This window comes from Pteronotus mesoamericanus, unplaced genomic scaffold (assembly GCF_021234165.1).
Source record: "Pteronotus mesoamericanus isolate MK-2021 breed Mesoamerican mustached bat unplaced genomic scaffold, CSHL_Meso_final contig_105, whole genome shotgun sequence".
Lineage (NCBI taxonomy): Eukaryota > Metazoa > Chordata > Mammalia > Chiroptera > Mormoopidae > Pteronotus > Pteronotus mesoamericanus.
In genome coordinates, this window is record NW_026555006.1 from 5,266,686 (window position 1) to 5,289,316 (window position 22,631).

Below are 22,631 nucleotides of genomic sequence, written 5' to 3' on the forward strand. Positions count from 1 at the left end.
TTTGTAACTTCATAACCTAGAACAGATTCTAGCACAAAGTCAGCACTACATAAATGTTTATTGAGTGCTGATTGGATTATTAAAGACTGGCCAGTTCTTCATTTGCTTGCCTGAATTTCTAGCTAACTACTTTTTTACCCTATCATGTTCTGTCCCCATACCATTGTGAAAATGTCAAAAATAGACATTTCTGCATGTCTAGTGTCTTCCGTGACCTGGAGACATGAGGAAAGAAAAGAAACAGGGGTGATGGATGTTATATCGCTTACCCTGCCCTACTTCGTGCAGCATGGAAAGAATTAACATTCATTGGGGAACCTATTTTACGCCAAGTAGTATGGCCTACACTCTCTATATGTGATCTCATTTTATCCTGACATCCTGAGAGAAAGAGGTCATCTCCCTCATCTTATAGGAGAGAAAATAAAAGTTCAAAATCAAGTGATTTGCCAAAGTTCTCAGTCAGGGATGTCAGCCTTCCATACATCTATGGCCAACTAAATTTTGGTAAGACTGCCAAGACTACTCACTGAGGAAAGAATAATCTCTTCGGCAAATGGTAAAAAGATAACTGGATATCCACAGTTAGATGAAGTTGGACCCCTATGTCATACCATATACAAAAAAATAACTAAAAATGGATCAACTTTCTAAAAACAAGAGCTAAAAACCATAACCAGAAAAAGAAAACATAGGGTAATCTTTGTGATCTTGGATTTGTCAATAGATTCTTAGATGTGACACCAAAAACACAAGCAACAAAAGAAAAAATAGGACTTCATCAAAATTAAAAACTTTTGTGCATCAAAGAACGTTGTGAAGATAGTGAAAAGATAACCTACAGAATGGTAGAAAATAATTGCAAAGCATACATCTTATAAGGTTCTAGTATTCAGAACATATACTACTCTTATAACCCAACAACAAAAAGACAAACAACCTAGTCAAAAAATGGACAAGGGGCTTAAATAGACACTTCTCCAAAGAAGATATACAAATGGCCACAAGTACATGAAAAGATTCTCAACATTATTAGTCAATAGGGAAGTGCAAATCAAAACTACAATGAGATGTTATTTCACACCCACTAGTATGGCTATAATTTTTAAAAAGACAGAAAATAGTAAGTGTTGGCAAGGATGTGAAAAAATTGGAACCCTCATACATTTCTGGTAGGAATATAAAATGGTTCAGCCACGGTAGAAAACAGTTTGATGGTTCCTCAAAACATTAAACCTAGAATTACCATATGACCCAGCTATTCTTCTCCTAGGTATATACTGAAAGAACATTGCTGTGGAAACAGTCCATATGTTCGCCAGTGGATGAATGGATGAACAGATTTTGGTATACATATCTAAAGGAATATTTTTCAGCCATAAAAAACGATTGAAGTGCCCCAGCTAGTGTGGCTCTGTGGATTGTGTGCCAGCCTGAGAACCAAAGGGGTACCGGTTCGATTCCCAGTCTAGGGCACAGGCCTGGGTTGCGGACCAGGTCTCCAGTAGGGGGCATGTAAGAGGCAACCACACATTGATGTTTCTTTCCCTCTCTTCCTCCCTTCCCTTCTCTAAAAATAAATAAAATCATTAAAAAGAAAAGGAATGAAGTACTGATACATGCTATAACATGGACGAACCTCAAAAACATCATGCTGAGTAAAAGAAGCTAGGCACAAAGGTTCACATACTGTATGGTTCCACTTATATGGGCTTTCCTTAATAGATAAAGCCATAGAAACAGAAAGCAGCCTGGCAGTTGCCAGGGACTAGGGGAGGGACCAAGAAGGAGCATCCATTTAACGGGTATAGATTTCCTATAGGAAATGTAAAATTGGGGGGAGTTAGAGACAGTGGTTGCACAACATTTTGTGAATACTAAATGCCACTGAATTGCCTACTTTTAAATGGTTAATTTTTTGTTATGTGAATTTCACTGCAATAAAATAATTTAATTTAATGAAAATTAAAAAGATTGCCTACCTGATTCCAAAGCCTGGGCTTCCTTCACTGAATTTCAGGGCTTTCATTGAGGGAACTCCATAGAATGACTTTTATAATGGTTGCGACTCTGATATTATCAAACTGAGGGACATGAACAAGTCACCAACCCTGGTTCCTCAGTACTTCACCTGCCAAATAAATATGATAGTACCTGACCCATCAAGACTTGTACAGACTCAAATAAAAGGTGGACAAAGATAAAATCAACCAGAAAATGAGCGGCAACAATGATGATTAATGAAATACCCAACTTATTCTCCCACCATTTCTAGAGTTTATCTTATAAGTCAAAGATGCTCTTTTGTAAAACAGAACAAAACAAACAAACAAGAACCCAAAGAATCCAAGTATGAAACATGGGCACAAAAATCCAGTAAAGATGTTTGAGATAAAATTTCATGTATGAGTAGAGAATAAGAACCAACCTAAACTAGGAATAGAAAGGAACTTTCTTAACAAGATAAAGAGCATCTACAAAAACAAAAGCCAGCTAACAACACACATCTACCCTACACTTAGTGGTGAAAATGGCAAGCTTTTCCCCTAAGATGAAGAACAAGGTAAGGATATCTGCTTTCACATTCTATTTAAACATCACTCCAGAAGTCCTAGCAAGTGCAGTAAGGCAAGAAAAAAAAAAGAAAAGACATACAGGTTGGAAAGGAAGGAATAAAACTCTCTATTGACAGGCCACATGATCATCTCTGTGGAAAATTCCATGAAATCTACTCCCCCCGCCCCAAAAGCTCCTGGAACTAATCAATGATTTTATCAAGATTGCAGGATACAAGGTTAATATTTAAAAATCCATTGTACTTCTATATACTAGCAATTAACCATTATAAATCTTAAAATTTTTAGTACCATTTATAACAGCATTTAAAAATGATATAGTTAGATATAAATCTAAAAAATATGTGCAGACTCTATATGCTGAAAATAAGAAAGCTCTGATGAAAGAAATCAAAGATCTGAATAAATGAAGCAGAGTATCATGTTCATAGTTTAGAAGACTGAAAATTATTAAGATGTCAACTTTTCCCAAATTAATCTGTAAGTGCAACACAACTTCAATAAAATCCCAGCAGATTTTTTTCAAAAGAAGCCAACAGATTCTCCAATTTATAAAGGAACTAGAATATACAAAAAGAAGTTTGAAAAAGAATGAGTTGGAAGACTCAATGCTTGAGTTTTATAACTCACAGTAGCCCTGGCTGGTGTAGCTCAGTGGATTGAGTGTTGGCCTGTGAACCAAAGAGCTGCCAGTTCAATTCCCAGTCAGGGCATGGGCCTGGGTTATGGGCCAGGTCTCCCTAGTAGGGGGCAAGTGAGAGGCAACTACACATTGATGTTTCTCTTCCTTTCTTTCTCTCTCCCTTCCTGTCTCTAAAAAATAAAGATTTAAAAAGATTTTTTAAATCTTTAAAAAAGAAAAATCACAGTAAAGCACCACACCCTGGCCACACTGGCACAGTGGCACAGTTGGTTGGAACATTGTCCCTTGACCAAAAGGCTGTGTGTTAAATCCCCAGTTCTAGTGTGCAGGATCCCTGGTCTGAGCACTTACAAGAGGCAACCAATTGATGTTTCTCTCTTGCATCGATACTTCTCTCTCTCCCTTCATCTCTCCCTTTTCTCCCTCTCCTAAAAGTCCTCCCTCTCCTAAAAGCAATGAAAAATTCGAGTGAGGATAAAAAAATAAAAATAAAATTCACTGTAAAACTACAGTAATCAAGACAGTGTGATGTTTGTGAAAGGATATAAACATATGGAACAGAATGTTCCATAATATATAGAAACCCACATATGGCCAATAGATTTTGTCAAAGTTACATCTGTCAGCAAATGGTACTAGAACAGCTGCCCATACATATGCAAAAAAAAAGAGAACTTTGACCTATACTTCACATGTTATACAAAAATTAACTCAAAATGGTTAAAAATGCAAACCTACACCTTCTACCAAAAAAAGCCTAAAAGAACATCTTTGTGACTTTGGGTTAGTTAAAGAGAAATTAAATATGCTACCAAAAGCACAATCCATAAAAAAAATTGTTAAATTGGATTTCATCAAAAATTAAAAATTTTTCTCTGCAAAAGACACTGACTGTGCCCTGACCACTGTAGCTCAGCTGGTTGGGCATCATCCTGCAAAGCCAAAGGTCACTGGTTCAGTTCCCAGTCAGGGCACATGCCTGAGTTGGGGCCCAGTCCCCAGTCAGGGCATTTGCAAAAGGCAACTGATCGATATTTCTCTCACACATCAATGTATCTCTCCCTCTCTTTCTTCCTCCCTTCCCCTCTCTCTAAGATTAAACACATAAATTTATTTTAAAAAGACACTGACTGTTAAGAAAACGAAAAAACTGGGAGAAAATACTTTTGCAAATCATATATCGAACAAGTGACTTGTATTCAGAATATATAAAGACTTTTTACAACTTGATAAAAAGAAAACAATCAAAGTTTTTAAATGGGCAAGAGATTTGGACAGAAACTTTACCCCCAAAAAATATGCAGATAAAAAATAAGTACACAAAAAGATGTGCAGCAGCATTAGTCATTAGGAAATGCAAATTTAAAGCATATTGAGATGCCACTACATATCTATTAGAGAGGTTAAATTTTAAAAATAAAAAACTGTCAAATACTGGCAAGAATGTGGAGTAATTGTAACTCTCAAACATTGCTGGTAGAAACGCAAAAAGGTACAACCACTTCGGAAAACAATTTGATATTTTCCCATAAAGTTAAGCATAATAATTACCATACAACCTCTACAAGTCTACAATCCCACTCCCAGTATTCACCCTAGTGAAATGAAAATCTATGTCTATACAAAAACTTGTACATAAAGAACTTTATTTGTAATCCTCAAAGATGGGAAACCAAATGTTCCTCAAGTGCAGAAGGGATAAACTGTGGTAAATCAACAGAATGGAATACTGCTCAGCAAGAATATCAACTTAACTATAGATATACATAACAACATGGCTGAATCAAATGCAATATGGCAAATAAAAGAAGCCAGACTCAAAGACTACACATTGCATAACTCTATGTATGCAATGTTTTGGAAAAGACAAAATTATAGAGAACATATCAATGGTTGCCAGAAGTTAAGGACTGGAAAAGAATTGACTACAAAGGGATTGAGGGAAGAGAGGGGAAGAAGGGGCCATAACCAAACAGTTCTGTATTTTGATTCTACATATTTTTCAAAACTCAGAGATCTGCACACTGTGGATTTTGCTGTATGTAAATTTAACAAACAAAAGAGTCATGTTGATTACTGTTAACATTAGATTCTCTTCTGAACGAAGCTTCAGGTTAATCATTCTAGAAATAGAAACTGTTATGCGGCTTGGGAAACCAAGTTCCATCAAACTCACTTCCTCTGCCTCGCCTTCCTTTCTCCCCTCTTCATCCTGTGTGTTCTCTTACATGAATAATGATACCACCAAGCTGGGATCCTAGGGGCTATCCTAGGTCCCTTTCTCTCACTTCACCCACATTCAGACTCCAAGGCCTGAGCTTCCTACCTAAGTATCCTTCTGTAAGTGCCACATGCATTAAATTTGCATTCCCTAATGACTACTGCTTCAGTGCACTTATTTTTCACCTATGTATTTTTCTCTCTACCTTCACAGCTGTGGCCTTCATTAGGCCTCATCCTTTCTTATCTGAGTCACCGGGCCGGCTTCTCATCTGGGTCTCCCTGCCTCCAGCACGACCCCTCCAACCAATCCTCCTCTCCACAGCTAGATGATCTTTCTAAATTACTGATCCAACCATGCTGCTCTCCCAGCTTAAAGCCTCATGAGTGTCCTTGACTCTTTGGGAGTAGGTATTGTTTTATTTGCCAATGTAGCCTCATTACTAAGCACAGTACCTGTTGTCAGTGCATACTTGGTGAAAAGATGGTTGAATGAATGCATAAATTAACAAAGTGCATGAAGGAGCTGTTAAAGCATATGCTGGTCCTCCAGGAACTCATTGAGAGAGATCAGAATGGCAGGAGGGAGCACCAAGGTCTGTACCCCAGAGTAGCCTTTATCCTGATTCAACAATGTCGACTGAGTACCTACCATGTCCCAGGCACTGTCTTAGGTGCAAGAGATTCATGATTCTTCCATCTGGGGGTGGACACCAAGTATTCATATAAATGAATACATATTTACAAAGGAAAGGCCTTGAAGGAGGAATGTTCTATGCTGTGAGAGGAGGTGAAGTGGGAGGAGGGTCAGAGGCTTGATGGAGGTTGTGATGATTAAGATCTCACAGGATAAGAAGTGACTGGTTGTAGAGTTGAGGAAGAGCATTCCAACAAGTGAAACAGCACGTGCCAAAGTCCTGGGATGAGAAGAACTAAGATCCCTTCCAGGCAGCAAAAGGAGGGTGAGGGGGTGGGAGTGGGGGATTGCAGCCACAGAGCAAGGGCAGAGAAGGCACCCAATGAGACCAGGAAGCTAAAGGGCTGGATCCAAAATCAATGAAGGATTGTAGGTTGGAGGCTGATATGATCAGATCAGTTCTGAAAATACTCTCACTGTTCTATGGGGGGTAAATGGATTGAGAAAGGGGCAAGTGTGGATGCTAGAAGCACAGTCAGGAGAAATCCCAAAGAGAGATGCTGAGAAGACTGGGCCCAGAGGCTCGGGGTTGGTGGAGATGGGGAAAAATGGCTGCAATACTGCTTTATTTAGGAAGTAAACTTGACAAGCTTGGGTGATGGGAATGAAGGGGAATAAAGAGGGGAAAAAAGAGGCTGGGTGTCTGGAAGACTGGCAGTTTTTGAGTTTGGAACTTTCCCTGGGTGTTAGCCCAAGGCATTCCTCATCCTTAATGGTGGTTTCTGGAAGCAAAAAAATGCCTCAATTGCTAGGCCACTAAGTCATACCGCTTCCTCAATGTCATTACTATGCAACTACTTTTCCATAGAAACATTAATTGGTTTTTCAGCACAATGCTGTATTTGTGGGAAAACAGAAGCAGACAATATAAAATATACATCACATAGTACCAATGAGGACAGTAAGATTTGACAGCTCAAAAAGTTATGAGGGACCATATCAGTTATCCACATAGGAGAAGGGGGCCTGTTATTTATGGAAGCACAGAGAGCCATGTCCTATGGCAGTTTCTTTGATATAAATTACTGCACATGGCACAACTTACACATTCAATACAGACAATATCCCTATGAAGAGGATAGTATTGCCTCTTATGAGAAGGAAGATAAGGAAAATGAGACCTAGCTCAGTTCAGTGATTTGCCCAAGGTCTTGGCTATCAGGTGGCAGATTCAGGGTTCAGTCATAGGTCTACTAGACCCTAAATGCCATGATGTTTCGATTGGGCCACTGTACCTCATTTACAGCTGAACTGGAATATTCTGTCACCTGACTCTCCTCTTCTTTCGCCCCAAATGCCTCTGTGCCTGACCACCCCCACACGCGCCCCCCCAAGTCTCCAAGGCTCACCTCACATGGCCACTTTCCCATGTAGCCCGCTTCTCCTCCCAACCAAACACCGAACATACAAGGCCCCTCTCAAGGCACTCATTGTCTGTTGTATTATATACCTAATTGTGTATTATTATACTCCCAATAGTGAACTGCACACTGCATGAAAACACAGACTTGAATGCATATGAGAGATAAGTGGTAGTGCGTGTATTTGAACACATGTCCTAAATTTTTTAAACAGATCAAAAGTTGAGAAATGAGGCTATACCAAATGTAATATGGAGTAAGAAATGGGATAGTTGTCCTGACTGGTGTGGCTCAGTTAGTTGGGCATCATTCTGCAAAGTAAAATGCTACCAGTTTGATTCCTGGCCAAGGCACATGAAGCCAGGGCACGTGCATAGGTTTTGGGTTCAGCCCCCCGCCAGGGTACAAGCGAGATGCAACCAATTGATGTCTCTCTTTCACACCAATATTTCTCTCCATTTCTTTCTCCCTCCCTTTCTCTCTCTCTAAAAAGAAAGAAAATCTTTTTAAAAAGGGGATAGTTGTTTAAATTTTTATTAAAAACTTTTATTATAAAATATCAAGTTTATCCAGTACAGACTAGTATTACATAATTCATGTTTCTTTTCAAGCATATGTTAAAACCATCTGTATCTATATGCAGAAAGCATTCGGAAAAATAGAAGAATGGTACTCTAGTTGTGAATAAGTTTGAAATGAATCTTTCAGTTACAAAAATCAGTTTTGAGACATTTAACTGACATCTTCTTTCATAAACATTTCTTCAAGACTTTTTGCCTTTCACGAAAACTATACTTACCTTATTATATGACAAATTCAAAGACTCATGCAATGTTGCAGTTAGAATGGAACTCACAAATCATTCAGTCCTTTTATTTTTCAGTTGACATAGAGATTTAGTGATGCAATCTCAGTTCAAACTCATACAGCTAGACAGTACCAGAGACAAGACTAGCAGTCATTTCTTCCAGAATCAAGCTCCAAACCCTGGAGTAGACACTACATTGGCAGCCTATCTTCATATTGATTCACAGGCCCAGTGACAACACCCCAGCTTTATTTTGGGGTCACGCACAACCTCTAAAACACATTTCCTAAACTCTCTTGAAGACAGATGTAGGCATATAAGTACACTTCAGCCAATAAGAGGCAAGAATAAGTGTGTGAACTTTCAGGAAGTCCTTTTAAAAGAGAGAGGGCCACCATTTTCCCTTCTTTCTTCTTGTTGCCCAAAATGCAGATATGATGAGTCTAGGTCTGGCAGGCATGTGGGACCATGAGGATGAGAACCACACTTTGGGGGCTGGTACGTAGAGAGCTTCTGCAGAATGAGCCTGAACCCCTGATAACCTTCTTGAGAATTGCTGGTGGAATGGTTGTGAGTATGAAAGAAAACAAGCCATTAAAGTTGACTCCAAGGATTTTGGCCTAAGCAGTTGGTAGATGAAAAGCCATTTACTGAGACGGGAGAGGGATGGGTCTATAGTGGGTAAGTAAGACGGGTTAGTGAAATTTGACTGCACACACCTGAAAAGCTCAAAATAATAGTGGCTTAAGTAACAATGTTTTATGTGAAACATTTATTTTTCACATAAAAGAAGACCCAAAAATAGGTTGTCTCATCCACTCTTTCTTCATAATAGACCCAAACCTGTCTGTTCCTCATCACTTTCACTGCTGTCTTGCTGGTCCCAGTCACTATCTGCTCTCACCCGGTTTATAGCAGTAGCCTCCTGACTACTTTCATTCCTACCTGCCACCTCCTCTCCCCAGCCTAGTTTCCACAGAAGAGCCAGAGTTAGTTTGGTTTTTTTTAAAGGTTTTTTTTTTTTTAAGATTTTATTTATTTTTTAGAGAGAGGGAAAGGGTGGAAGAAAGAGAGGGAGAGAAACATCAATGTGTGGTTACTTCTCATACACCCCTCACTGGGGACCTGTCCTGCAACCCAGGCATGTGCCCTGACTAGGAATCGAACTGGCAACCCTTTGCTTTGCAGTCCTGCACTCAATGAGCTGAGCCACACCAGGCCCAGACCTAGTTTTTTAAAACATAAGTGGACCCAGGTGATGTACTATAGAATTGTGTGCCTTAAACCTATGTAATTTTATTAACAAATGTAACCTCAATGAATTCAATTTTAAAAAAACTATAAGTGGGCCCATGTTATTCCTTCGCTCAGAACTTGCCAATGGCTGCCTCTGACTCAGAGTAAGATCAAAGTCCTTGTTTAGCCTACCAGGATGACATGACCTGGTCCCCTCCTATGTCTCTGACCCCACCTACCACTCTCCCCCTCACCCACTGTGCCCAGCCACCCTGTCCTCACTGGTATCCCTTGAACTTGTCAGGCACACTCTGGTCTTGGGGTCCTTCTCCTTTTGGGAACTCTGCCCCCAGATACCTACTTATGCTCTTTCTTACCTCACTCAGGCCTCTGGCCAAAACAAACCATTTTATCAGGGAGGCTTTCTCTGACCACTGTATCTAAAATAAAATCCCACCCTACTATCTACTTGTTCTTCAGAGTGCTCACCACCACAGCACATTTGTTTATATCATTGTCTATCTTCCCCACAAGTTTTGTTACTCGGAGCTACCCTGCCTTCTCTGTGAAAGCTTGTTAAATATTTGCTGACAACAGCAGCAGCAGCAGCAAAAAAAAAAAAGCCAACTCTATCTTATTAGTTAACTAAGATCTAAAAGGGTAATATGGTTTTCTGTTCTAATAATAATAAGCACAGTTAATAACAACCACAAAACATTTAAAAATTAGAAATAAGATTAATAGACAGCAGTACATCAGGCCAGTTTGTAAGACTGCCTCCTGAATCATATGTCCTTTTATAGCAGCCCAAAAGATACAAAGCCTTTTCTTGCTGTTCTCACATGACCTCTTCAGTGAGAACAGGGGGGTCAAATTAACCACTCATTATCTGGTGATGAACACAGCTGTCCTCTCATAACTCTCCAGTTTTTATGGAAAATCCTGATGATTTATTCATGTTTTAAAACATGAATAAATAAAAGCCCACTAAAACAGATTTATCTTTTCATTCACAAACAATCTATTTCTTTCAAAGTTAGGAGGTTTTTCTGTTGAACTTGTAAAATGAAAAAAGAAATCTTTGTAGTAAACTTTACTTCTAAATAGGTCTTCAGCTTGAGACATTTTTAGAGACAATATGTGACTAATATTTGTTTTCATGCGGAGAAGGAACAAAGCCTGACAGAACATCACAGTTCCTACCTCCAAAGAAGACTAAGAAGTCTAGCTTCTTCAGGAAAACAACAGGCTGAAATTTGCAAAGGCAAAACAGCAAGCTATTGCTAAGGTTTTGTTTCAAAACTACATACTCATACATTCTTGGTGACTGTTGCTTCAAGCTGCTAAACTATTACTTCTTTGGGGGAGGAGGGGTAAAAAAAAAAAAAAAAAGTAGAGCTCCCAAGGAAATTAAGAGCTTGGCTTAAAGCTAGATCTCTACTGCATCTGAATCCCTTGGGCAAATCATCTCACTTCTCCTGCCTCAGGTTCCTCTTCTGGAAAATTTAGGTAATCTACACAACCACCCTGGAAGATAAGTGGCCATTAAAAATAATGTGCATAGAGTGTGGAGCAGAGACCAGCACCCAGTAGGTACTCAATAAATAGTAGCTGTTATCACTTCCATAGACAATGATCTACAGAAGCCTACTGAAGCCACCAGCACTTGTAAACATACTATATAAAAACAATTGATTTTGTCCTGGCTGGTGTGGCTCAGTGGATTGAGTGCTGGCCTGTGAACCAAAGAGTCACTGGTTCGATTCCTGGTCAGGGCACATGCCTGGATTGTGGACCAGGTCCCCAGAAGGGGGTATACAAGAGGCAACCACACATTGATGTTTCTCCCCCTTTCTCCCTCCCTTCCCCTTTCTCTAAAAACAAATAAATAAATAATTTTATTTTTTAAAAAAAGAGCTCATCTCATTAGGCCCTTCCATGATAATCTCCTTCAAAAAAAAAAAAAAAAGATTTTTAAAGAACATCAGAAGATACCAAAAGTATGAATCAAAAAAAAAAAAAAAAAAAAAAAACCACAACAAAACAAAACAGTCTCCCACCAGTACTATGAATAAAACCTCCCCCAAGCAAAAGAGGTGTGGGCTGAAGACAATGTTTCCTTTAACAACTTTGAAATAGTGACCTCTGCTGGCCCATGGAAAACATGAGTTTTCCAACCAATGTTTTCAAGATCTAGCAAGGGTTGAGTTGAGTCAGCCAGGCTTGGTCCCTGTCCCTGGAACAAAAACCAGGTGTTGCATTACAAGGGACAGAACTCGTCACAAGGGTTACCACGATGTAATTGGGATGTTAACAAAATTAAAGCCTGGCCTTTCCATTTGCTCATCCGCCCAGAAGATTCTTTTTTTTTTTTTTTTTTAAGCCCTGTAGTCTCCTATTTTTAAAATGTCATAATTGCATGCAAATGTTACAGCTGAAAAACAACACAAGGGGCATTAAAAATCAATCTTCCATGTAAGCCTCAGATTTTCCAGCATGAAGATCCAAAAGCAGAAGTGGTGACAAATGTGTAGAAAACAGAGTGAAAAAGTCAGAATGCATCATTAAGAATATTAAAACAAAAGGAGAGGGGAAAAAATCTTTGGGAACACATGTCTAATTCAGCTGGGGTAAACAGCCAACTACAAAGGCAGCTTTTAAAAACCCTGCAAACCTCTTACAGATATGACCCAAATCCAATTAGGAAGCAGTCACGACCCTTTTCTTCAGGCAGAAATACGCTTCATGGAAGAGGGTGCTCAAGAGTCTATTGGCTGGGATGTTTAGACATGAAACATATTCCCACCTCTTAAAGGTGTGAAATAGAACAGAGGTTGCAAACTGGCAGCCAAAGAACCATGTAGTTCGGTTTGGCATGTACTCTATTATTTTAATTAATTAGTTTCCAACACTATAAAAATGGAGATTTCATATCAAAATCTGAATTTCTGCTTTATGATAAGCAAATGGGGAGGTCTAGACATACCAGGCAAGCATTGTCCCATAGCAACAATCAGCTAGGGCCAAGCAGCTGCACAGTCGTCCCTTTAGAGGGACATGTGCCCTCTCCAGTTTGCTATGTTCCCTGGACGTAGGTCACAGGTTGGCCTCACTCCTATCACCTGCTGGCTTTAGTAAACACTTGAGTTTGAGACCCTGGGCTTCTAACAGCCTTAAAGCACTAAAGTGAATTCAGTTCAAACAAGTATCAAATGTGTGCAAGGTACTTTAATAGGCACTGGGGATATAAAGAATTAAACATGATCCCTGAACCCAAAGAACTCATAGATCACTGTTTCCAGTGAGGGCAGGCAGATTGGTTATTGTATGTTAAGACATGTGCACTGAAAAGATAAAGTGGTAAAGACTAAAGTAATTAAATTCATTTTCTATCTTTTTGTGGTAATATTCAGCTCACTGATATTGGTTTTCCTAATACATGCATTAAAGGTACAAATTTCCCTCTAAGCTTGACATTAGCTATATCTCACAACTTTCCACATGTAGATTTTTATTATCACTCCTTTAAAAATGTGTTTCCCACTCCCACCTATGCAATTTCTTCTTTAATCTGTGGGAAATTTAAATGTATTTCTTAATTTCCAAACATACAGAATGTTCTAATTATCATTTTTAACTGATCCTTACCTAATGGCCTTAAAAACATATTCTAAATCAGGGGCGTCCAACTGTGACCCACAGGTCGCATGCAGCCCAGGATGGCTATGAATGTGGCCCAAAACAAAATCGTAAGTTTACTTAAAACCTTTCTTTGCTCATCAGTTTTCTTTAGTGTTTGTGTATTTAATGTGTGGCCCAAGACAACTCTTCTTCTTCCAGTGTGGTCCAGAGACACCAAAAGGTTGGACACCCCTGCAAAATGATTTTAATCCTTTGAAATTGGTTGAGACTTGCTTTATGAACCAACACATGACCAGACTCATAAATGTGCAGTGAGAGCTTCAAGAGAACACATGTTCTTCAGTTGTTAGGGGATCCACATATGTCAAGTTTAGGTCAAGTTTGCTGATCATGTCACTCAAATATCTACTCTATATCCTCACTGATTTCTAAAATCTACTTGTTCTATCAGTTTACTGAGTGTAAAATATCTTGTTATAATTGTGGATTTATCTGTTTCTCCTCATAAGTACCCATTTTTGCTTCATGTATTTTATTTAGGTATAACATTCATAAAGTACATAAATCTTACATATACAGTTCAATGCATTTTTGTGTGTATACCCAAATATGTATGTGTATATTTTATGTGTATAATCCAAATCAAGGTATAGAACATTTCCAGTACCTCAGGTTTCCTCATGTCCTTCTAAATCAATATGCTGGCCTCTCTTCACATTACCACCAACCTGAGGGTGATAACTTGTTCTTGAAACGCATGTAAATGCAATCATACTCGTTTGTGTCTGGCTTCTTTTGCTTATGTCAAGGAGCTTTATTCATAGTTACAGAGAACAGTTCATTCTTTTGATTGCTATTTAAAATTGCATTGGAAAAGTAGAGTACAATTTATTTACGTGTTCTATTGATGGATATTTGAATTGTCTCCAATTTGGGAGCTATTGTGAAAAACCTTGCTATAACTATCCTTGTAATCATTACTTTTGGTGTGCATATAAACTCATTTCTCTTGGGCATATACCAATTAGTGGCATTATATAGATTCAAAGCTAGGCATGTCTAACTTTACTATTGTCCATTTGCTCATTCCTTCCAGCAGTTATGAGTTTTAGTTCTATATTCTCAACACCTGTCACTGTATTTTTAGCCCTTCTGATGGGTGTGTAGTATTATCTCAGGATAGATTTGTATTTGCCTAGTAATTAATGGTGCTGCATACCTACCCTCCTTATTAAACTGTCTGTCCATCTCTTGCCCATTTTTACTGTACTTTGAGCCTATTAGGTGTACTAACATTTAGCAACTTTCTCATGGATTGCATCTTTTACTATTTTGAAGTGCTCCCTCTTTATTTCTAGTAAGTCTTTTTGCCTTAAATTATACTTTGTCAAAAAATTAATACAACTATACCAGCTTTTAGTGTTTGCTTTTTTCCTATCATTTTCCATTTATCCTTATGTTTTTAGATGTGACTCTTATTAACAGCAAACAGTTGGAATTCTCTTATTTGGTTTGATGAACTTCGCTTTTTTTCTAATCAGAACATTTTAGTCCATTTATATTTAATGTAATTACTGATATATTTGAGGTTAAATCTACATCCTACTATGTGCATTTTCTTTGTCCTATCCATTAGATTCTTTTCCCTCCTGCTTACTTTTTGTTATCCCATTCTTTTCCTGTCTCAGTTTGAAACTTTTACTATTGTTTTAGTGGTTATCCTTAAGTTACAATGCACATCTTTAATATACCAAAGTCTATTGTCGGCACAATGTAAAGACCTTAGGATATTTTAACTCCTAAATACTCTTGACATATATATCATTGCATTGTGCACTTTTCTTCTCTGTATAGTTAAAACCCCATTAGACATTGTTTCATAAGTCAATGGTCATATTTACCTTGTTTGTTAACTCCTCATGCTTCTCTGTCCATCCTTCTCCCTGGGGGTGGGGAGGACCCTACCTTTGCAAAGTTCCTTTAGTTCCTCTGTTAATGGAATCTCTCAGCTTTTGTCTGCCTGAAATACTATTTTGGCTGAAATGTTATTTCCCTACCATTTCTGTAGATTAATGCTCAGTATGGAATTCTAGGTTAGTACATTTCTTTCAGCCTTTTGAAATTTCCATTCCATTGTCTTCAATTTTTTTTTTTGTTGAGAAATGAGCTTTGTAGTTTTGCTCATTTGAAAGTGGTCTTCCTTCTCCTCTGGCTACTTTTTAGTTTCTAGCACTTTTACTATGATGTACATCAGTGTACATTTTATCTATTTAGGGTATACAGAGCTTTTCCAATCTGTGGCTTGATGTTTCATCAATTTTAGTTATTTGGTATTAAATCTTCAAAAATGCTTTTGCATCATTAGATCTCCATTTCCTTCCACAATTCCAATTACTTATAAACTTTCTCAAAATTGTCTCATGCTTTCTTCTGTAATTTATTATTTTTGACTTTCTATGCTTTATTCTAGATAATTCCTTCTGACCTACATTCCAAGTCTTTTTTTCTAGCTATGTCTAATCTGCAGTAAACCTATCTATCTACTTACTCTATTTTTGTCCTAGAATTTCTCTGTGGTTCTTTTTTGAATTATATGAGGTCTATCCAGAAAGTTTCCAGCCACATACTATGAAAAATGGAGACAATTATTGAAGATACAAGATACAAGAAACACTGTACATAGGACAATGACGTCTCAGTCCCCTTCAAAGAGGCGTCTTGGGATCTTACAGAGTTCTCCCAATCGCCATCAGCTGCCCCTGTCATATTTTTCTGAATCTCATAGATGGTCTGAAATCTCTTCCCTTTCAAAGGTGATTTTGGTTTTGGGAAAAGCCAGAAGTTGGCAGGAGCCAAACATGAGCTGTAGGGGGGTCTTAGTCACCTGGGTGACTTGTTTAGCCCAAAAACATTGCACAAGACACGATGCATGAGCAGGCACATTGTTATGATGAAGCTGCCAATCATCGGTTGCCCATAGCTGCAGCCTTCTGAATCATCTGAATAGTTTCTGTGGAGGAAGGTTCATACTTAATGCAAAATTTGACGGTTTCATTGCTCTCCTTGTTCATTTTTAATGCAACAGCCACACAATACACGTTCACTCAATGGAGTCAGGAAGCAGTCATTGTTCACACCTGCTCATTCCCATCCACTCTCCTTGGCGGCCAGGTTACCTCGATGTTACGCAAATTGTTCTCATTCTATTAACAATGGTTGGACTTTTTCTGGACAGACCTTGTATTAGTTTACATATATATCGTTCATATGTCTAGTTCATACATGTGTATACTTTCTATTATATATGTAGTTTTTAGTTCTCTAATAAATTAGAACTTCATTTTTAATCTTATTGAACAGAATAATCGTAATTATTTTTAAATCTGTTTGATAACTCGTAATATCTTGAATCTCTATGTGTCTATTCCATTGTCTGTTGCTTTTATTTTTCTCATTCATGTTGTCTTGCCTCTTCCTGTGCCTGATTATTTTTAATTGTGTGCAGACACTGTATTTGAAAATTTGTTTGTAGAAATTATTGAAGCCCAGGGTAATATCTTCCTCCAGAGATGATATATGGTATTCTCCCAGGACCTAGAAACACTGGCAAAAGATTACTGCAATTCAATTTAATGAGGATTCTACATCAACTACATACAGTTCATGCAATCTACTCCTCTCCAACCTTCCTTCTAGGGTACAGCCCTCTGGGGTTCCAACTCAAAGCAAGGGGATATACCAGTTCCTCTTTGGAGGCCCTCAATCCCAAATTTTGTCCCCTATCTTAGGAGGCTCTGAGAACTGCCCCTACCCTCCACTGTCTCCTAATCAACAAAGATAGGGTCTTAGAAGCCATGTTGGCACTGCATGACCTTGTTCTTGACGCCTATTTAGACCTTTGGACACTTGATGCATTTGGACTAATTTCTTTCAATCAAGATTTTGGTTAGCACTCAGAAATAGTTGGTCAGTGTCTATTATATATAAACTCAGGAGCTAGAGAGCCAGTGGAAAGTGAGGTAGAAGGCCAGCAGACAGGAAAAGAGAACTGAAGCACTGATGCACAAAACAGCAGAGAAGAACCATTTAGATATTCTGAGAGCTTTACAGATTCTTCATGGGGTCCAGAAGCAAATCTATCCTTGTGTCTACCATGACTTTCTTGTGCCCTTAGGGTCAACTCCCCTTTTTATGCTCAAACTAAGTTGAGGTGGGGACTGTGTCCTTGCAACTGCTTCATAACATAGTTAGGGAGGGACTATTCATTCAAGCTGCAAAACACTGTTTTTAATAAGTCGAGCGCTGGCTGGTGTGGCTCAGTGGATTGAGTACCAACCTGCGAACCAAAAGTCGCCAGTTCAATTCCCAGTCAGGACACATGCCTGGGTTGTGGGCCAGGTCCCTAGTTGGGGGCATGCAAGAGGCAACCAATCAATGTATCTCTCTCACATCAATGTTTCTCTCCCTCTCTTTCTCTCTCCCTTCCCCTCTCTGTAAAAATAAAGTCTTTAAAAAAAAAAATAAGTTGAAAGATAAAAAGGATAAACCAATCAACAGTCAACACATCTTCAAAAGACTATCAAAGTAAAGGTCTGTGACTGAGAGGTCGCCTTCCAATGTTTCTCTGCCAGAGGCATCCCACACGTCTTCCAGAACTACTTTACCACTACTCGCAGCGTCACCTGCAGGGCACACTCAACAGTGTCTGGTAAGATATGTGAGTACAAGAACATGAACGCTTGAGGGCAAGGCAGAGCCACATGGGTCCTGAAAAATAGTTCAAGTGGCAAAGGGAGCTAGTTCAAGGACATTTAAGGAAATGTATTTAGTACAGGCTAGGAACAGAACAGATATTCCATCGTCAATGAGACAGCAATAGCAAGACACATCAATTTTGGAAATTAGAAAAAAGGTCTGTACAAAGAAGGGTTGCCTTCACTTACTTTACGCATGCAAGGTAGTGAGCTCTTTGAGGGCAACATTTGTGCCTTCATACCATCAGAGCCTATCAGAGAGCCTGGTATACAGCAGGCAGTGAGTAAATGCTGAATGAATAAATATAAGAATTAACAGCATTCTACAAAAGCGAGTCTACAGCACCCTGTCTTAAACTCCTGAGGCCAGACCCATGGACAGCACCTCATAATCAAACATACTATAGGCAATATAAGCATAGTTATACTACATGGAATAAATTAAACTACAAACAGTCTCACATAAGTTAAGGTCAGGTTTAGCTGCAAAATAAGTGTTGATATACTAAGAAAATGTAACTGGAATCCTGGAAGGAGGGGGAGCTCATAACCTTCAAGGAGATGCAGATTCGTTATCAGTTAAATAACAATTCAGTGTGATAAGGTCCAAAAAAGAAGGAATGGCAGAACACTGAAAAAACAAAATCTCTGGGAATATGTGGGAAGCTAAGCTCATTGGGAAGAATGAGAAGTTTGCCAAGACAGGGACCAACACGAGCACCTAATGGTGTGAAAGAGCAGCTCATGTCATATCACCTGCTGCAATTTCAGGATAAGCAGATAAACATCTGAATACATGCATTTCTGTTTTACTTAGAAGATCTAATCATATTCTTCACACTTTCCAATAAATAAATCAGGTGGAAAAACTGTACCTTATAGCAAATGATAGCTCATATGCTCAGACACTCATGTGAAAGTACACTAAGAGAATCCACTAGAGCAGTGGGCCCCAAAGTGTGCTCTTCTGACTAGCAGCATCACCTGAACACTTGTTAGAAATACAAGTTCTTGGGCCCCACCCCAGATTTATACAATCAGAAACTCTGGAAGTGGGACCCAGAGTTTTAACAGGCTTTCCAAGTGATTCCGATGCATGCTAAATTTGGTAACTCCTGAACTATACTAAACCCTTCTCACGGTGTGATTCTGGTCAACAGCTTGCTAAGAATAGCTAGATTGTCCACTGATAAATTAAAGCCACCTTAAGCTATTTGGTTTTAAAGAAAGATGAGTGGATTGCGAGAGGAAAAGAGGGATTTGAGGGCCTTAGTACAGTACCTCAACTACCTTGAGGTGAAGTTCAGACTAATTTAAGTAAAGTTGACAGACATAACTGTTAGCCTGGAGGAATATGATCTACTTAGAAACACTACTCTGGCAGGAAAAGAAACTTCTACTAAAAGATGGCTTTCAGCACCTGCCTCCTTTGTTTAGTTTTAAAAGAAAAGGAGCCAAGACAATGAAAAAAGAGACTTTTTAAATTCAGGCTCCTTAGAATTACCAACAAATACTGGTCGCCCACCAAATTAGTTAAGAGCAAAAGCTGGTTTCTCAAGAAGTTAAACCTTTTCAGGTTTTATAAGCAGCGATAGTAGAGGAGGAATTGAAATGGCTAAGGAAACACACCAGAAATTAAGTAATTGACCTTTTATATACACATTTCAATTAACAGTCCTATTTTTTTAAAATGTCAATTTATTTTCCTACCCAATTCAGTATCAGTGATATACAAAAAGATATAAACAGATTACCACATTTATAGGAAGACATACAGAACAATTACCAAGGAACAAATCCAGCAAAGTAACAAACTGTAGTTTATCCATGTTCACTGAACTATATACCATGTTTATCCTAGGACAGTTTCAAGGTTCTCCTGGAAAGAAGTTATATGGATTTATACGTTCCATAAGGGTCAAGCAAACATTAGAAGAGCAGACAGAATGATATTTTATACTGACAGAGAAAAGCTTTAAAAGAACACCAATTTTCAGGCCAATGTTACAGTACCAGTGGGGCTCACAGGCAAGTTATGACTTCATCGAAGGAAATGCTTCTCTCCTCTTGGCATTCCTAAGATCCTCCTCCTTGTACCCAGCAGAAGGAGCTCTTTTTAATAGCAGGTGATTGGGCCACACCCTGCCCCAACAGATGGTGTGGAGGTTATCAACACACAATGGGGAAAAGGAACTGCCTTCACTCTCAGCTAAATACAATCCAAATTTGGGGAGACGGTTTCCAAATCCCACCAAGCAGACTTTATATGACTCGTATTTTGTACAAAGCACATTCTCTGGAGAGAAAACAGGAATGAACACCTCAAAAATTTTCACATTGCTCATCAAACATACCTTTGCCCAAAGTCTTAGCCAGATATTTTATCTAAGAGTTTACAGGAATCATCCCATCATCAGTCTCAGGAAGAAAATGGGTTAAATACCGTAATTCTTTGTGGCAGCAGGAGGTTAAGAGTCCTCTTCTCCCAAAACACCTCAGCCGAGGGGAGCACAGAGAATGGAATATAAAAAGTTCCATGGCTTTAAAACATAAAACTCAACAGTTCTCAGTCAACCTAGTCACAATTTTCTGGCCATCTGTAACTTACGACCACATTCAAAATTCAACTTTCACATTTTAAAAAAAAAAAAGATCAACTCCACCTCAGGGCATTAAAAAAGCAGTGGCAATAGCCTAAATCCTCCAAACACTCGACAACTGGGGAGCTGTCTCATAAAGACACTTTAAAGATTAGCAAGATTCATTTATAATTTGGCATGAGCTGGCTGAAGGGGCAACAAAGGGAATAAAGATATAATACATCAAGTAATCAGACAAATTGTAGACATATATACCACATTAAAGATTCATATACAATAACGTGCTGACTGAAGAAAAACTTTGGGACACCAGAGGGGAAAGATAATAGGAAAAAATTACAAGGAAACATTTCAGTTCAAAGTTAGTCCAGTGAATCTCTACTAGTAGAATTTCCGATCTTTCATTTACAAAGAATTTAAGCAAATAAATTAAAAAATTACCCCCCTCACTTTGGGAACATACAACAGGCTAGCAAGTAATTCCTCTGATGTCTTGGTTTCACTTGCTAGTTGAGTACTAAGTTGTTTCTGGCTGCAAAGATTTTCCTAATATATTTTAATTAGCCAGTTAACACAGCTAAGACTGCTCCCTCTGTGAGGCCAAAAAAACTTCACAAAATAATTTCATCTAATGAAAATGAAGGGTGGGAAAAAGGGAAAGTTTCCTAGTTGTCCTTGCAAAACTTTTTCTCTCACTTGAAAAACTCTACAGTCACTTGATGTTTTGTTCCAGAAAAAGAAAGTAAAACTAGTTGGGATAAGAGTCATACACTTATTGTTTACTAGCAAGATACAAAATAAATTCATAGATGTCAGTCGATTGTCTTTCAAAAACCAAATGTGGATGTTTAATCTTGTAACTTAAGAACTGAATTTTTCCACATTCCTTTATATAGAGTTAGCATCTGTAAATTGAGACTTTTTTTTAGACAATCATGCAAATTTAATTTGTCTCTGGAAACAAAAACACAACCTAACATATTAACAAAATATGTCCTGTAGACAATATTTTTTCTGTGAACTTTTCTCCAATGTTACCATTTTTACCCTTTAGTAAACAGAAACAACGCTTAAAAAGTTTATGTATTTCGGTTTTACAGAGAGCTAAATTCTTAGGAAGGCAGACTGGAGCAAGTCAACCCATTTTTACCTTCTGAACTGGCTCTATTCCTTTCAAAAGTAAATTCTAAAATTTTTCTAATTATTATTAGTAAGCTATATAAGCTAGAGACATTTGTACTGCCATAGATGCATCTGTGAAATTGAATAAAGATTTTATTATACCACACACACAACAAGGAACTGGTACAGAAAAGGCCGTTTTCGGTTATTCTGTTGAGAATTTCTTTCCATGATTTCTCCCATTAAAGTATAGTTTTCAAAGCAACCACCACGACAAAGGAAGCATCTAATTAGTCCATTTTCTTCTGATCCAAGAATGCTGAACATTTACTGTCCCATCTGTAGTTGTATCAGCAGTGTAATGAACACAGTTTATATTACTTAACTATTCTTTGAACTCCAAGAACTGTTGAAGTCTTTTCTGATGTTCTGCAGATGCTTGCACAGCACTAAATGAAACATAAATTCAAAGCATAAGCTTTATTTTACATTAAGCATATTAAGTGAACCACAGAGCACAGAGTCAATATTTTTCAAAACAATTAAAAATGAAGAGAAATCTTCACTTATTTAGTACTTCTGAAAAAGCTGGATGAAAACTCTCCTTAATCTAATGAGGAGGAGGGCTTGCATTCAGTAATGGCATGCTTCCACCTTCTAAAAGACCAAAGCAAATTAAGACTGACAAGTAAAGGCATCGATTTTAACCTGCTCTGCTGTGGAACCTGCTGTGCAGAGTTCCAGGCCTTACAGATTTTCTGGATTTTATTATTTTATTTAAACCAGATTCCAACATTATCTTTGAGTTGTGGAGTATTTGAATTGCCTTTAATATAAAATCCTTTAAACTAAAATGTTTGGTTAAAACATAATAGACTCCACTAATCGTTTTCAAAGGTAACAGCTTGGTGGTTTAGATTTACTTTTCCCTTTGAAAATAAATTATGTCTTGGATGGGGAAATTGAGTTCTC

The 22,631-nt window shown here is 38.2% G+C and overlaps 1 protein-coding gene across 1 annotated transcript in view; it reads right to left on the minus strand.

Annotated features, from left to right (window-relative positions):
• Positions 1–19,665: 19,665 nt before the first annotated feature.
• Positions 19,666–22,631, minus strand: part of NDC1 (NDC1 transmembrane nucleoporin) — a 44,110-nt gene continuing 41,144 nt past the window's right edge. The window contains exon 18 of the mRNA XM_054573331.1: positions 19,666–22,108. Within this exon, the coding sequence (XP_054429306.1) occupies positions 22,045–22,108 (64 nt within the window). The 3' untranslated portion in view covers positions 19,666–22,044. The remainder of the gene's footprint in view (positions 22,109–22,631) is intronic.